General features: G+C 36.4%; 2 protein-coding genes across 3 annotated transcripts; both read left to right on the forward strand.

Moving 5' to 3' along the window:
* Position 1: 1 nt before the first annotated feature.
* On the forward strand, positions 2-2,790 carry gpatch11 (G patch domain containing 11). Its single transcript, XM_085476743.1, has 8 exons — positions 2-150; positions 353-579; positions 660-701; positions 789-909; positions 996-1,086; positions 1,250-1,360; positions 2,160-2,241; positions 2,348-2,790. The coding sequence occupies exons 1-8, from the start codon at positions 101-103 to the stop codon at positions 2,401-2,403; spliced, it is 780 nt and encodes a 259-aa protein (XP_085332869.1). The 5' UTR covers positions 2-100; the 3' UTR covers positions 2,404-2,790.
* A 634-nt stretch (positions 2,791-3,424) lies between these two features.
* LOC146695738 (interferon-induced, double-stranded RNA-activated protein kinase-like) lies at positions 3,425-16,604 on the forward strand. 2 transcript variants are annotated; one of them, XM_085478125.1, is made up of 24 exons: positions 3,425-3,643; positions 4,155-4,281; positions 4,366-4,520; positions 4,606-4,723; positions 4,837-4,910; positions 5,030-5,179; positions 5,291-5,423; positions 6,719-6,786; positions 6,866-6,956; positions 7,089-7,162; positions 7,256-7,405; positions 7,537-7,669; positions 9,328-9,395; positions 9,483-9,573; positions 11,162-11,193; positions 11,279-11,321; positions 11,410-11,492; positions 11,622-11,741; positions 14,260-14,388; positions 14,713-14,929; positions 15,019-15,162; positions 15,518-15,619; positions 15,813-15,875; positions 16,143-16,604. In XM_085478125.1, exons 1-24 carry the CDS (start codon positions 3,543-3,545, stop codon positions 16,278-16,280), a joined length of 2,604 nt encoding a protein of 867 aa, XP_085334251.1. In that variant the 5' UTR covers positions 3,425-3,542; the 3' UTR covers positions 16,281-16,604. The 2 variants fall into 2 exon arrangements, with proteins under 2 accessions (XP_085334251.1, XP_085334250.1); XM_085478124.1 differs by having other exon boundaries at positions 4,155-4,520.
* The last annotated feature ends 538 nt before the right edge of the window (positions 16,605-17,142 follow it).

Consider the following 17,142-nt stretch of genomic DNA (forward strand, 5'->3'; position numbering starts at 1 on the left):
AGGAACAGAACACCACAGAAGAAAATACAAACGCACAAACCGAAGTTGTTGTTTTTTTTTGCTGTTTTTCTCTGTTTTTTCTCTCTTTAGTTTGTGCAGAATGTCAGATGAAGAAGAAGACTATATGTCTGATGCATTTCTTAGCAAACTGTAAGTGTTTTGGCTCTGGTGTTTACTGTAAAATGTTCATATTGACAACAATGTTCGGTCAGTGCTATGAAACTGTTGTTGAATCGAGTATATTCCGATATTGAGCTATAAAAACAAAGAAGCAGGGTGTCGTTGCTCTCAGAATAGTTATCGGTATTTTTTACACCCGTGTAACGTTTTTCTTTGTCCCTCCGACTGTCAGTCAAGATGTGAAACCGGGAGTCAGCATGGTGAGGCGGGTAAAAGAAGCAATGAAGAGGGAGGAGAAGCAAAAGGAAAAGAATATTAAGAACCGTCAGAAGAGCTACAAGGAGCAGGAGAGCGAAAGCCGAGAAGTGGCTTTACAGAGCTCCATCAGCAATGAAAACAAAGGGTTTGCACTTCTGCAGAAAATGGGCTACAAAGCTGGGCAAGGACTTGGGAAGCAGGGCAAGTTTGTTCTTCGCTAAATTGTGAATTTGCTTTGCATTTGTAGTGTGCACTGATGTTAATCTTTGTTACCCCTATAGGAGCAGGAAGAGTTGATCCGATCCCACTAAATATCAAAACAGGTAGGAAATGTTATTTTAAAATGAGTATTTAGTGATGTTGTGTGCAGCCTAGCTGAATGATTGCAGCACTTTTCTGTTTATAATCAGACAGAGGGGGTATTGGAATGGAAGAGATGAAGAAAAGAAAAGCTGAAGAGGAACTGGAGCATTATAGGCAGAAAGTACGAGCCAAACAACAGAATGAGACCAAATCTCTGGAAGATTTCAGGTGAAGCATGCAGCTACCTCTAAACGTTGTCCCCTCCCCCTCTTATAGTCTGTGTTTTTAACTTTTTCCTTTTTTTGCGTTTTCAGGTCAAGAGTAAGGACGGAAAGAGAGGAGCGAAAGATTGAAGGAGACCTCAGGAGGAGTCAGCGAGCTTGCGAACAGCTTGACAGTCAAAAGGTGGAAAGAATTATGAGTATAGCTCCTTATGGACTCCTCTGCACATCACAGTGCTAGTGTTAGTAGCAGGTCTCTCTCTAATCAGTCTCTTACCAGTGAAAGGAGGAAAATTATAGACCACTGACACAAAGTATCTCCTAGCTGAGGTTTCTTCTCTTTTCAGGGGATAACTGCTCCGAGAGAAGACTGGTACTGGCCTAAAGCAAACTCTGATGAAGAAGAGGACGATCTTAAAGAGGAGGATGAGGATGAAGAGGAGGTTACAGAACTCACTGTAAGTATTTTATTTTAGACAATCAAAATTAATGTATGTTATTCATAGTTGGGGTTTTTTGTTGTTGTTTTTTTACCAAAACAGCAATTGTGGTACTGTCTGAGGAAGTGCAGAGCAGTATGTGTAGGACATGTATTAGGATAGCAAGATGATGTTGAGGTGTACAGTGGGAGTGACAGATTTGTTCAAGATGGGGGTGGGATTACATTAGGGATTGGCTCTGAGCCCCCTCTTGTTTGCAATGTGATGGGCAGATGATGTCAGACAGGAGTCTCTGTGGCCTATGATATTTGCAGATGACATTGAAATTTGTAGTAGAGAGCAGGTAGAAAAGCCTGGAGAGGTGAATGTCTCTCAAGAGAAATGAAAGACAGTGGATGCAAGACAGAATACATGTGTGTGAATGAGAGTGAGATGGGTGAAAATGCAAGGAGTAGCTTTAGTGAAGATGGATGAGTTTAAACCATCAAAATCACCAGACAGTGCACAACAGAGGTGAAGAAGAGAGCATAGAGTGCATTGGATGGAGATCAGTGCTGAAGTGTGTTTTCTAACAGAAGGATAGCAGCAAGAGTAAATGAAAAGATGGTAGGAAGACCTGCTATGATGTGTTGAATTAATGAAAAGAAATATTTTCAATTAAATTTTCATATCTAATACTCATATACTCTGGATTAGAAATGAGTACATCAGAGGGACAACTCGGGTTGAGCTGAAAAAACATAAATGCATCTTATAGGATTTAATGGCAAAATTATCCCAATGAATATTAAATGTGATATGTGGTTCTCTGTTGCAGTCTTTTGATAAACTACAAATTTTGACATCCTATTTGAGAGGAGTCCATTTTTATTGCATATGGTGTGGGACCACCTATAATGGTAGGTGTGATGTCTTGTCTTTAGTGCTGTAGCTTTTAAGGTTCTTTTGTATTGCCATTGCTCATACTGTGTATGTGTATATAATGTATTGATTTCTATTTTACAGATGAAGAGGACTTGTGCGCTAACTGTCCTGGGGATACAGCAGCAGACCATGAATAAAATGAATGAAAACCAGTCTGCACAAGTTTCCTGTAAAGAGAAAAAAAAAGTATAAATGTTTGATCATAAAAATATTGTGTATATGTGAATGCACTTTGATATGTGAGTCAGGTTCATCGGACTACAAAAACAGCCAAGGCAATAAAGTGATCAGAAATTAAGTTCTTTAATCATCCAGTTTTAATCTGCTGTCTTTCATTGAAAGACCATCAAGTTTGTATTTGTTGTATACATTTCTGTTTTTTGGGTTGTTGTTGTTTTTTTTTTTCATTTATAAATTAGGATGTCTTTCAATATTTCTATTTTATAAAGATGAATACAAATTGTGTTACATATTTCAAGATCAATTGTATTTATCTGTCTTCATTAAACGTTTTAAGAATGCTACCATTTTGACTTTTTGTATATTCTATGATTTGTTGTGAGTTTATATCAGCCATACTTCTTTTCATTACTATTACTTTAAAAAATTCTGATGCGTAAATTGGGCAATAATAATAATAATTTACATGTCTGAAATACTTAAGGATTTTTGGTTTATATGTTATTGTCACTATGACATCGCCACATCTCTACGTTTGGCGCTTGACAAAAGAACTACAGTTCCCATGAAACTTAGCGATGGGAGCTGCTCTTAAACATCTTGGGACATGTAGTCATTCAATCCTAACATGCGTAAGTTTAAAAAAACACGAACAGGTAATCATATATTACTGACGTTAAAATTCCGAGCTTTAACATTAGTTAAACTACAAAAAACAATCTAAAACAACTATTGATAAAGCAAACAGCTATTCTCCCAAAACAGCATCGTTGCTACTCAGTTTTCCTGTACTATAACTCACACTTTCTCTGTTGTTATACTTTATTTTGATATCTTCCACCCAACTCTGCTAGTTTCAGCGTACAGCTTCAAACCATTTCTTTTTTTTTCTTTTTTTTTTATAAAACTTTACTGAACAAAACGTGGTTGATATGTCGGACATTACTTGAAAGCACCATGTGACGTTTACGGAGAAAACGAAACCTAAACTGACATGGAAAGGAAAAACGGAAACCATGTTTTATTTTGAGATTTGTACTTTGCTCTCTATTTTTATGAATTTTGTGTAAATATTCCGACTCCCGACAAACTTAGGATGGAAAACTACATAGCTAAGTTAAACGAGTATGCACAGAAACAGCGGCTGGCGCTCCAGTTTGTGGAGGTTGGAGCTGCTGGCCCTGACCACATTAAAACGTAAGTTGAACATAGATGGGATCTGCGACCTGGGATGTCGTACGAGTACGTGTGTATTTTTGTAGGATAGACTCTTCAGTGAAACCGTAGTAGGCTGTATTTTCGCTCACTCGCTACCAAATGCACGTTTGTGTACAGTAAATGTATTTTGTACGTCGCTTTAGTCCATTTACTAAATGTCCACAGGTATGTTGATCCTGCAGTATCTTGCTAGTGTGTTGTTTCCACACTTAAACTTTGTCACTCTGCACGCAATTGTAATATTTTGTTACAATTCTTTGTTTACCTCCTACCGTACAAATAAAACATTCCAACCATATGTTAAAAACAGAATATTTTTGAGCAGCAAGTTCTGTGGTCCTGAGTACTTTTTTGCCACGTGTATATAAAGATACAGTAACAGTGTTCCAATTTTTAAAGCTTAAATTGGCCTCCAGTTGTAGAATGGCATATTTAATATTTTGTGTGGGGAAAGTACACTAGGAGTTTACTGTATTTGTCTGTTCAACAGATTTACTATCAGAGTTGTTCTGAATGGTAAAGCCTATCCTGACGCTGTTGGAAAGAACAAGAAGGAAGCCAAGCAGAATGCTGCTAAAAATGCATTGGCAGGCTTGTTGGAGGAATCAGCTGATACTGTAAGATCATTGCACCATTGTATTCACTCACTGTATGTGTGGACATTTGTTTTAATCTGCTGTGTGTTTGTTGGTTACAAACAGACAGAAAATGCTGCAGAAGTTTCTAATACATCAGTTCATCAGAGAAGTGGCAGTAACATCAAGTACACCTGCTGGCTTAATGAGTATGGTCAAAGGAACAGGGTGATTGTAAGGCCCGTGGAGGCTGCCAGACCTGGACCAGATGATGAAAATCAGTAAGTCTACATGATGCATCTAGTTTTGATTGTAGATGTGAATAATCTATTTGAAATCTATTTAATATTTTTCTTTTAATGTTAGATGGTGTAACTTTTTTGTTGGTGACAAGGAGTACCCGGCAGCTTCCGGGAAAACAAGAAGGGAAGCCAAGGAGGAAGCAGCCAAGCTTGTATATCACGATATATGTGGCACTTTAGAGGTAACTAATGGAATATACTGATTGACTTGACATCAAAGAAAACTGGATAAATGGTTTAAATATTTTCATGCATGTTCTAGTAGCATGTTGTTCACTTGTACTTTATATTCCAGACTGGAGATGAGAAAGACATTTTCACATCAAGTCAGCAAAAGGAGGAAACAAAACAAAATGTTGCAGATGTCTGGTGAGTTGAAACAGTGTTTCTTTTTGATGCTTTATCCCTGTGAAGCCTTTTTGTAAACTATGTATTGTTTAAAGTGGTTGAAGTTTCAGTTTTTATGTATTTTTTCTTTGATATTGTAGCCTTCAGATAAAGAGTTTGGCTGTGAAACCTGAAGATAAAAGGTTTACAGAGGTAAATTTCATAGGTCTTGTCAACCACTACTGTCAGAAAACATCCCGCTCCCACACGTTTATTGAAGAGGATATATGTGGACCGCCTCATAATCGACAGTGAGTGTGACCGTCCCCTTACCAGCCATTATAGACAATTTCTGCTAAATGCTGGCTGATGTTTAACAGTTGGTAAATGATGTAAACCAGTTTTTCACTGTTTCACAACAGATTTTCCTACAAATTAGTCATAGATGGCAAGGAATACCCTGTTGGTGAGGGTAACAGCATCAAGGAAGCCAAACAAAATGCAGCTCGATTAGCCTGGTCTGCTCTTCAGGAACAGTCAGACTGGGACAGCAAGGTATTTAACATTTTCTGTTAAGTTAAGAGTACTTTATTGTCTGCCGTAGGGGGAAATCATCCTGGATCGGCCAGCTCCTGCATTGAAACCCCTCCCACACACACATAGTAATAAAAATCAAAGCATAAACCCTAGTTGGGCACACTTTTATAAATACAGACCTTAGAATGCATAAATAATTAAATAAATAGTTGAAGTAGTAGTAGAGTTGTCCTTCAGTCATGAGCTGTTCATTTATCAGTTTAACTGACAAAGGGACAATTGAATATTTGTAGCAGTTATACTGACACAAAGGGAAGTTGTACCTCCTAATAAAATATTGTGGCCTATCGAACCGTAAAAAAATATCTTGGGGAATGTTTATGTTCCTATAATTTTTCCTGCTTTCCTGATTGTTAGATTTCCAAACCTGCTGTCATAGCCTAAGAGACTCTGCAGTAGACAACTGATATAATACCAAAACTAAAAACTCTAAGTCTCCGGAGAAAATGAAGACACTGATAGATTCTCATACACACATGAATGTCCTATGGGTTCTTTTGATATTAAATACACTGAAGACAAATATAAATGCAACACTTTTGTTTTTGCTCCCATTTTTCATGAGCTGAACTTAAAGATCTGAAACATTTTCTACATACCCAAAGGACCCATTACTATCAAATATTGTTCACAAATCTGTCGAAATCTGTGTTAGTGAGAACTTCTCCTTTGCCACAGGTGTGGCAAAGTTTGTATGTAGAAAATGTTTCAGATTTTTAAGATCAGCTCATGAAAAATGGGAGCAAAAACAAAAGTGTTGCATTTATATTTTTCTTCAGTGTATTTTGGCCATTTAATAGATTGTTGATGTTGGTATTTCCACTATGCACACTATGGTACCACCCCAGGCTCACACTGTCCCCAAAGAATAGTGGGACCCTAGCCTGGTATTTTAGATGCTGCATACACTATTTACATCATTTTATTGCACACTTGAGTTTGAGTTCCCCTAGAAACAAAATTCAGGCGTCCATCTCTGTGTATGTTCACCTAATCCTTTTTGCATGTAATGGTTGAGTAAGCTCTTGGCCTCATCGTAACTTTTTATTATGGAGCACTCTGTCCTATTTGCATATTAAAGTGTTTTCCTCAGATAATTCTTGTAGTATTCTGCCTATTTTGGAGATTTTTCATCAGTCAGATTTTGATGGCCTTACTCGAATAACTAAATCAGAATTTCTTCTGTATGATCATGCAGACTATAATGAGAAGGGTTGTGTTTAACAGCGCCACAACCTCCTTTGTGTTTTCAGATAACTATCAAGTCAGCTGTGTCAGATGATAGAGCACCGTCCAAACTGTCCACACCACCAAGCACACTGTAAGGCTGAGCACTACTGTAGATGGTAACATGTAATGTTGAAAATACCTATTAATTAGGCATTTTATTTGTCTCAAAGGGACTCTGGTTGTCCAAAATCAAGTAGCAGTACAACAACTACAAATGACTCAGTTGTTTTCTCCCAGTCATCTAACGCTTCCAAGGAGCAGGTTGGTTATATCCCATTCTTTCATCCACTCCTGCCATGGTTCACCAGTTTGTAATGTTGAGGCTGTTGCAGAAGTTTTTTTTAAATTACTGGATTAAATAAAATCAGTTTAAATGTCCGTTCTTGTTCTAAGATCATCGATCTAAAACACGGTGGTTCTTCAAGTCACAAAGGAGTAGAAATAAATCAGAATCATGACGACAACTGGTGAGGACAAACAGTTGCAACAAATAGTTTCAGTTTCAATGTTTGGATTCTCTTTTGTTGGTAAAGTTCTGAATATGTGGCTTGTCTTTATAGTTCTAAGACAAAGAGCTTGATGGTAAAGAAAGAAGCTGAAATCTTTACAGAAGAGAATTTCATAGGACTCATCAATCTCTACTGTCAGAAAACAAAGCATTGCCATGATTACGTCCTAGTGAGCAAATGCGGTCCACCACATAATCCTCAGTGAGTATGACTTAACCTTTTTAACTAAATACACCTTATATAGACTAAATCTATATGTGTGTATATATAAAGCTATTTGTATGGCACAAAACTCTTAAACCTGTTGCTGCTGATATTGTCTCCCTACACAGATTCTTCTACAAAGTAGTCATTGACAACAAGGAATATCCTGTGGGTGAGGGTAAGACTATCAAAGAGGCCAAACAAAATGCTGCTCGGCAGGCGTGGTCTGCTCTTCAGGAACAATCAAATTGGGATAGTAAGGTACTTAATGATCTTTACTTAATGATTTTTGTTTTTATCCACAACCTTGATATCTTCCATATTCCTCATCCAACACACTCTAGCTTTTTAATTCCTTACTATAAAGGCGGTAAAAGGGTTGCACTACTAAACTTTTCTCAGCATCATTCAACAGAGATGCTTGTGAGAAAGCAAATGTCACACATTTCATTTATCTACCTGCTCCCTACTTGCTGCGTACACATGATGTGTGATGTCAGATTGCATTCACTTCGAATGAGTGGGCATCATTCTTACTGCTTCAAACCCACTTATGCGGGAAGCTCGACTAAACCAAACTGTATTTCCAATAGTGCAAACTAGTCTGAGGCGAATTATTTCCTGCTAGTTGTAAGGTCATAAAAGAGAGGACAGCCAAGTATTTTGTATTGTCCTTTCTCGCTAAGCTGCCTGAACTTCGTGTGTTAAAACAGCTTGAAAAGTGTAAGCTCAGTGTTACAGACAGGGAAGCACAATTTAGGTAAAGGAACAATACTTCATAATCATAATTTTTATAAGTGTCCAAATATTGCTGTATCTCAAAGATTGGATGATGCAGAAATATGTTCCTAACAAAATCATCAGGTATTATTGTACTTATTGAACTTTTTCTTTTTTTTAAAAAAAGCATGTGTTTCTAAAGCATACGACCAGATTTGCTAAATAGAGCAAACTAGTGTGTGAGAGCAAACCCCAAATAGAGCTCATAGATGTGGTTAGTTTTAAAATCACGGTTGTTTTCTAAACGTAGGTGCAGTAAGTTAATTTCAAAATCGAGCCCAAAAAAAAAAGGCATGCTTTTTTTGTCTTTTCTTTTTTTAGCGTTATTGGTACAGTTATCAGTAAATGGCATTTGAAAACATTAGTAAATAAGTGTATGTGCTTGATTTAAATATTTTCTTCTCTATGTTTTGCGCTTTGAGAACAGACCTCACAGATTTACATATGCAACCAAAAACAGTCGCAAAAAGCAGACATGCTAAGAGGTTAAATGTGAAAAATATCCAAAAAACACCTGATGTGGGTTCCAGGATGCTAACATGCTTTTGAAGCCACTGCTGTACTTTACAGAAACCATACAGAAAGTGATTATTGCTGAATATTTTATGTTGTATATTAACCTCCTGGGACCTGGCATCCACATATGTGGACTTCACATTTTGAGTTGTCTAGACCAAAATACAAAATTTTGCTCTACAAGGGCCTGATTTCCACTTACGAGGACATTATACTGCCACTGTTCTATCGAAATTTAAAGCGAATGTCCTCATATGTGGCTCTAAAAATCAGAAAAAAAATCATGTAATTCTTTGTTTTTGCATTTCCCAATCAGCCCAAATAGCAAGGAGAAATTAAAAATGCATGCCATGAAAGAGTTCAGGTGTTAGGAGGTTTAAATTATAGCTAAAACTAATGTTTTCAAAAACATTTAGAATTTTTCTGACAGTCTCATTTTAAACGTACATGTATGTGGTTAACCAATGGTTAATTTTGCAGCAGCCAGATGGACAAATAGTAAGGGCGTGTCGTGCATGTTAATAAATATCCCCTGCACTTACCAACAATCATATTATTTTACAAGTGTCCTACTACCAAACGGTGTCTTAGTGTACAGCTGAACATTTTTTTGTTTCTTTCAGCTGGTTTCTTGGTCAGCTGTGTCAGATGATGTTACACCAGTCCAGCTGTCCAGCCCAGCGAGCACACTGTAAGGCAATGGAATGAGCAAGCACACCTAATACTTAAGTTTAATGTGGAGAAAACTGCATGAATGTATCTTGCTGTATTTTCAAAGGATCCCACATGATGCAAAATCAGAAAGAATACCAATGACTTCAAGTGACCCAGTTGTTTCCCCAAAGGTTCAGAGACCTTCCAAGGAACAGGTTTGTTATCCTCTGTGTCTTCTATATCTTTTGTTGTCATGTCCTTTGATACTAACACGGTTATATTAGGATGCTTTTAATTATTTAGCTCCAGTTCTACACTCCTAATTAGTAGTTTTCATAATTGCAATAACAACTTTTCAATAATAATGGGTGATGTATCTATAGTAATATCAAGGTATGAAAATAGTTATTTATTAAAAAATGTGATCAAGCAAACACTACATATTGGTGATCATGATCTATTAAAATGTGACAAATGCATTTGACAGTCTTCATAAATTAAATAAATGAAAAACTGATCTGTTTTTTTTTTCTCAGTGAAGGTTATTATAGTCAGCTTAAACTAAAATTAGATGTGAAAAAACTGAAATAAAAAATTAAAACTAGACTTTTTTTTTTAAAGTGAAGTGAAATGATTTTGCACAGTTAGGGAAATAAAAAGCTAAACTAAAATACAAATATAGAGGAAATATCTTTAGTTTTAGTATTTAGTTTGTTTAATTCAATCTGCCTGATGAGTCACTGGTGTACATGTTTATTGAGACCCTATATGTCTACAACACTGTGAGTCAACTGCTTTCTTTTTTTCTTGCAATACCTGCACTGATTTTCCTAAATCTTGCCTCTGACATATCCCCTTGATGCAATAATAATTAAAAAGAGTAAAACAAGAACATTCACTTTGGATACTAACTGAAACTAAAGTGAATTAAAAACAAAGTCAGAATAAAATAAAAATTAAAAACTAACAAGAAAAAAACCCTCACTAATAACTCCGGTCTCAACGAATGCATCTTAGATTTTGTATGTGTCAATTTCATTCATCGCTTTCTTTTTTGCTGTTCCTGTTTTTGTTTTGTTTTTTTGTTTTTGTTTGTTTGTTTTTTAACATAAAACTCACAGTTGTATAAATAAGTAAAATTAGAAACAGAAGTTCAAGAAAAAATGCCAATGATAGGATTTGCCTTGGGAAGGTAAACCCATGTTGTTTAAACCTCTGAATCCTACAGTCTGATATTCTTTTCTAATTAAAATATAAATGTGGTAAAATCTGTATCACTGCAATACTGGCCAATGATTTTGCACACTGCAGATTTTCCTCACATCAAGCAGGTGGATAATTATGCAAATCTCCTATGAGTAATTTTTACTAAAGGGGATAATATTAGCTAGAAACAGGCTTAACTTTTTCCAAGAATTTGAAAAATAACTGACAATATTATTTTTTCTTGTGATGTTGTTCAAGTATATAATTTTTATCTGTAGGAACTAATCCAACAAGGCTCAACTATGTACTTGTACAAATGAAGGAAAAGTTTCCTTGGGATGATGTATGTGGAAAACATACATAAATATATACATTCTATACAGACAAGAAGTTAGCTAAGGCTCTGGGCAGAAATTGAGTGTGTATTTGTAAAATAGCACCTTACAAACTCTTACAAACTTTCAATACCTGATGATTGACATCAGTGTTTCAAACTACTATTAATAATACCATTTAATAACTAAGTTTGTCTTGTTTGTAACAAATGTTTTGCATCTAATTTAGCCTTATTTCCCCCTTTATTTCTCCCTTTTTAAGGATCAAAATCCTGATTTAAAACCAAAAATAAGGTAAGTCATACTTTGAAACCTGTTGTAAACATCGTTGTGTAATATTTCATCTGACATTATTGCTGATGATGATTTTCCTGGTTAGAATTGCAGCAAATTTCGGTAATGTTTCCAGACACAAAAAAAAGGTATGAAGGACTCACAGAAATTCTGAGTGTTTTCAGTTTTTTGTTTAATACTGGAATTTCAATATGCTGACTTTGCATTGTTTTTAAGGATTTGCACAACTCTGATCTCAAAGAAAAGAGTAAAGAAAGAGGTTCCACCGAGAAAACATCAAGTCAAGTAGTACAATCGAGGTATTAAAAAAACAACAACAACACTACAATGTACTGCTATCATGTTTTTACTACAGTTTATAGTTAAAGGAGAATTTTCTCTTTGTTAGCATTTGTCATTAATAGTAACACCTATGTTAATCTCTACAGGTTTACACTGGAATTCGACTCTATAGAGCGCCTTGGTAAAGGAGCCTTTGGTCGTGTTTATAAGGCAAAACATAAACTGCTGAATAAATATTATGCTATTAAAATTGTTCGCTGCAAAGAGTAAGTAAATATTTAATATAAATATTAAATTTTGTTTAAGTTTATGAAAAAGGTGAATTCCCACTAGCTCTGTACAGGAGATTTGAGAGAGATCTCTTCAGTCTTTCCAAAGCCTCCAATATCTTATGCCTAACAATCTTAGCACACTAGTAGTATACAAGAGTATACAGTAAGGCGGGTGGCAAATTTACTGTCAACTGTTTGGGGATATTTTGCATCTTTTGTTTTTCGGTGTACAAATACATTTACAGTGGGGCAAAAAAGTATTTAGTCAGCCACCGATTGTGCAAGTTCCCCCACTTAAAATGATGACAGAGGTCAGTAATTTGCACCAGAGTTACACTTCAACTGTGAGAGACAGAATGTGAAAAAAAAATCCATGAATTCACATGGTAGGATTTGTAAAGAATTTATTCGTAAATCAGGGTGGAAAATAAGTATTTGGTCACCTCAAACAAGGAAAATCTCTGGCTCTCACAGACCTGTAACGTCTTCTGTAAGAAGCTTTTCTGTCCCCCACTCGTTACCTGTATGAATGGCACCTGTTTGAACTCATCATCTGTATAAAAGACACCTGTCCACAGCCTCAAACAGTCAGACTCCAAACTCCGCCATGGCCAAGACCAAAGAGCTTTCGAAGGACACCAGGAAAAGTATTGTAGACCTGCACCAGACTGGGAAGAGTGAATCTACAATAGGCAAGCAGCTTGGTGTGAAAAAATCAACTGTGGGAGCAATCATCAGAAAATGGAAGACATACAAGACCACTGATAATCTCCCTCGATCTGGGGCTCCACGCAAGATCTCATCCCGTGGGGTCAAAATGATCATGAGAACGGTGAGCAAAGATCCCAGAACCACACGGGGGGACCTGGTGAATGACCTGCAGAGAGCTGGGACCAAAGTAAGAAAGGTCACCATCAGTAACACACTACAACGGCAGGGAATCAAATCCCACAGTGCCAGACGTGTTCCGCTGCTGAAGCCAGTGCATGTCCAGGCCCGTCTGAAGTTTGCCAGAGAGCACATGGATGATACAGCAGAGGATTGGGAGAATGTCATGTGGTCAGATGAAACCAAAGTAGAACTTTTTGGTATAAACTCAACTCGTCGTGTTTGGAGGAAGAAGAATTATGAGTTGCATCCCAAGAACACCATACCTACTGTGAAGCATGGGGGTGGAAACATCATGTTATGGGGCTGTTTTTCTGCCAAGGGGACAGGACGACTGATCCGTGTTAAGGACAGAATGAATGGGGCCATGTATCGTGAGATTTTGAGCCAAAACCTCCTTCCATCAGTGAGAACTTTGAAGATGAAACGAGGCTGGGTCTTCCAACATGACAATGATCCAAAACACACCGCCCGGGCAACAAAGGAGTGGCTCCGTAAGAAGCATTTGAAAGTCCTGGAGTGGCCTAGCCAGTCTCCAGACCTCAACCCCATAGAAAATCTGTGGCGGGAGTTGAAAGTCCGTGTTGCTCGGCGACAGCCCCAAAACATCACTGCTCTCGAGAAGATCTGGATGGAGGAATGGGCCAAAATACCAGCTACTGTGTGTGCAAACCTGGTAAAGACCTATAGTAAACGTTTGACCTCTGTTATTGCCAACAAAGGTTATGTTACAAAGTATTGAGTTGTATTTTTGTTATTGACCAAATACTTATTTTCCACCCTGATTTACGAATAAATTCTTTACAAATCCTACCATGTGGATTCATGGATTTTTTTTTCACATTCTGTCTCTCACAGTTGAAGTGTACCTCTGGTGCAAATTACTGACCTCTGTCATCATTTTAAGTGGGGGAACTTGCACAATCGGTGGCTGACTAAATACTTTTTTGCCCCACTGTAGGTTTTTGATGTTTTGTTTTTACTTAACATCCATCTGCAGCCTTCATTTTAGCATCAGTAAATGAATTAAGGTGCCAAACTTCTCATCACATTACTGTTTTACACGACTTTGTGCTACTGTCCGCTAATGCTAATGTACCTTTTTTTTTTAGCATTTGGAAACATTTTTGATAGAAATAGTGAAGAGAGGGAATAATACAACGAGAGAGTAACGCAGCAAATGATCCGAGCAGGAATTTTGTTGTTTAAGGCATTTATCTCCATGTGGTATGCAATCTATCCATTCTAGTATCAGGTCACCCATTAGTATCTAATGTCTTCTTACTTCATAAAGTAATAAATAAACCAATGTTTCTTATACAAAACTGACACAGAATTTTTTTGGGTTAGTTGAAAGTGTACATTCCTCAGTTGCAGCTAGCTTGCTACTTAAGGTTAGTTCTGTGCGTTACATATGCATTTGATGGCTACATCATAGCACAATGACAGCCTAAAGCTATATGAAACTTAGAATTCTTCTGAAAGTGAGGGAGTTGTTATAAGTCTTCACAGAGATACCTTACAGTATTGTTTCCTGATGTATTGAGTCCCTCAGCTGGAAAGTTACAGATGCTTTAAAAGAGATTTAAAGTTTATTGATATTTCTTGTACTTCTTATAATCAGAAAGTCTCTAAGGGAGGTGGTGGCATTATCAGACCTCCATCACACCAACATTGTTCGATACTACACCTGTTGGATTCAGGATTTAGAATACCAAATGGACAGTACAGGCGACACCTACAGTACTTCGCAGTAAGTCACATTACTTCATTATTAATATTATTATGTCTTAACATTGCATCACATGTGGTGTAAATGACAGAGGAAGCATTCACTTCACACTTTAGTTTCTTGTCTGTTACCTTGATGTACATTTTTGAAGACTGGACACATGTTTTCTCTTTGTGGCTAAAATTATACTAAAATTAATCAATATTACAGTTTATTATAGCAACACACATTGCGCCACAGTTTTCTGTCTTCTTGATTTTTACAGTAGTTTACAGAGTGTTGCCTCACCATTGAGGATAAAGTAAAGGTTCATAATTCCTTCATTTGTGTTTTTTTATTTTCAAGGTCTGCTAGTGATTCATCTGAAAAGTGCCTCTATATTCAGATGGAGCTGTGTGATACTAAAACACTTAGAGTGTGGATAGACGAGAAGAATACTCAGAATGTGAAGAAATCTCTGCGAGACTCAAGGAGAAAGGAAGAGAGCCTAATCATTGCTCAGCAAATAGCCAGTGGAGTCGAGTACATTCACTCAAAGATGCTCATCCACAGAGACCTGAAGGTGAGACAAAGAGGAGAAGACGGTTGTTTGTTGCTGCACATCTCATAAAGAGGTAGACGTTTATTTGTGCCTTTTCTTAAAATGTATAGCCTGCCAACATCATGTTTGGACGGGATGGAGAAGTGAAGATTGGAGACTTTGGCCTGGTCACTGCTGAGATTGACAATGATGCTGAGAATCTACTGGAAAGAAGTGCTTACAAAGGAACACCATCTTATATGGCTCCCGAGCAGGTTGAATAATCTAAATTGAAATTTAGTGTCTTACCCATTAATAAATATTAGGTAGTAAGAGAAGACATTAAAGACACTTTTTTTAAAGGTTGTCAACACCATAGGGCAATGCACCTTCTTTCTTGTACTACTAAAAAACTATTTTACTACTGTTGCAAGTAAATAGGAAAACCATTTAAATCAACTGCCTTAAAACCAAAGAAGCATTGGGTTGACTATTAAACTAGTTTCTAATGCCCAATGTCCTTAAGGGTTAGTCCACCCATATTGAAAAGAGATAGTAAAAACCTTTTTTTGTCTTCTATTATTTACTCACAAAATTGGCCGTTTTTTGTTTTTCTCTTTTTAATGACAGAAAAGCAAGAGCCATTACGACCGAAAAGTAGACATATTTGCTTTGGGGTTGATATATTTTGAACTTCTTTGGAATCTCCCTGTTGGCCCTGAAAGAAAAGCGGTGAGTTTTTCCAAAGCTTATGCAAAATGTTGCTGCAAACTTGCTCTGTTAATAATGGTTTTCTCAGTTTGTGTCATAGGAAGCAGAATGTTGATATAAATCAAATTTAATGTGTACTATTTTTTTATTTAATATTGTTTAATAAATGAACAGATCATCATTTTTATCCCTTCTCTCATTATATAAATGCCAGGTTTGGGACAATGCCCGAAGCCAGAAACTTCCTCAAGGGTTTTTGAATAATTTTCCACAAGAGGTACATCACCATTATTTTAAGTTTACTATATAAACATTTTCAGCAATCATCTATTTCCATCAAAGGATGAAGAGCCACAACTGTTGATCGTTAATAGCAAAAATGACCAAGCAGGACTGTCTTAGAACCTGAAAGTTTTCTTTGTTTAATTTCCCAAGTAAAGTATAAATGTGGCAAATAATATATACTGGACTTTCACAATAAATGACAGCATTGATTGATATTGATATTGATTTCACACTGTTTTCTTCTTATGTCTAATTGCAGCATCAAATCATAAAGGCAATGCTGTGTGCGAAGCCAGAAAACCGTCCGGAAGCAAGTAAACTAAAGGAGGAGCTGAAAGAGTACTCTGATGCACTTTTAATGCAAAAACAAATGCTTCGAAATAGTAACACAGTTTGACAGTTATAAGGACTTTAATGAACAGTCTAAAAAAGAACACTCAGTTTAGTCATTTCATGCATGACTGTATTCAATACACATCATGTCATGCAGTGCATGTGTGGATGTTTTGAATGCTTTCTTTTCATGGTCTGATGCATCATCAGATATAGTTGTATTTATGGAGTGCTTGGTTTAAAGAAAGGCTGATGAAGTGATTCATGTTATAATATGTGAATGAAATACAAATTAAATTTGTGTCATTATTCACTTGTTGTCTACACTTATATAAATTATTTGTTTTATCCTGTAATATTTTGTAATAAAAGTGATGTCATACTTGTATAGTTTTGTAAATAATAATAATAATAATAATAATAATAACAATAATAATTAAAAACGAAAAAAAAGAACTCCAGATGAATGACTGCAATGTGAAATAGTGCAATAAAAAACGTTACAAGGTGACTTGGGTTCATCCTTTAGGCTGTGTGGAGGGAGTAGCATGCTGGTTATGGTAGTTTCCATACAGTTGGGCCACTTTGTATTACAGTAAGTGGTTTAGGGTGTCATGTGAGTAATTTCATCCATTGAAATATTAAATATACTGGTAAGTGAATAAATCCTTCTCTCAGATTTTTATTGTGAAGTCACTGCGTATGATAGATTTGCCATGGAGTACTGCAAAACTGAATTTTGAGTCTTCCCATGATGGGTATTTCTTCTTTACTCACTTTCTTTTCACTCTCTGTTTATACACCACTCTGCATTCAGCCATTGGTTATTTATTTATTTATTTTTTATCTCTGGCTCTCTTCCATAGCCTGTCTTTTATCCTATCATATACATAAAATTTTGTTTAATTTTCTGGATCAAGAAACTT

The sequence above is a fragment of the Copadichromis virginalis genome, linkage group LG13 (assembly GCF_057382275.1).
Source record: "Copadichromis virginalis isolate Kocher_CV1m ecotype Utaka linkage group LG13, C_Virginalis_male_GT1.1, whole genome shotgun sequence".
Taxonomy (NCBI): domain Eukaryota; kingdom Metazoa; phylum Chordata; class Actinopteri; order Cichliformes; family Cichlidae; genus Copadichromis; species Copadichromis virginalis.

Excerpts from the sequence above, each read along its gene's own strand:
- gpatch11 (XM_085476743.1), top strand. The coding sequence starts at position 101 with ATGTCAGATGAAGAAGAAGACTATATGTCTGATGCATTTCTTAGCAAA. Across the intron at positions 151-352 it reads GATGCATTTCTTAGCAAACT|TCAAGATGTGAAACCGGGAG; the intron begins GTAAGTGTTTTG and ends TCCGACTGTCAG. Across the intron at positions 1,087-1,249 it reads AACAGCTTGACAGTCAAAAG|GGGATAACTGCTCCGAGAGA; the intron begins GTGGAAAGAATT and ends TTCTCTTTTCAG.
- LOC146695738 (XM_085478124.1), top strand. The coding sequence starts at position 3,543 with ATGGAAAACTACATAGCTAAGTTAAACGAGTATGCACAGAAACAGCGG. Across the intron at positions 3,644-4,154 it reads GGCCCTGACCACATTAAAAC|ATTTACTATCAGAGTTGTTC; the intron begins GTAAGTTGAACA and ends TCTGTTCAACAG. Across the intron at positions 11,493-11,621 it reads AGTCAAGTAGTACAATCGAG|GTTTACACTGGAATTCGACT; the intron begins GTATTAAAAAAA and ends TAATCTCTACAG.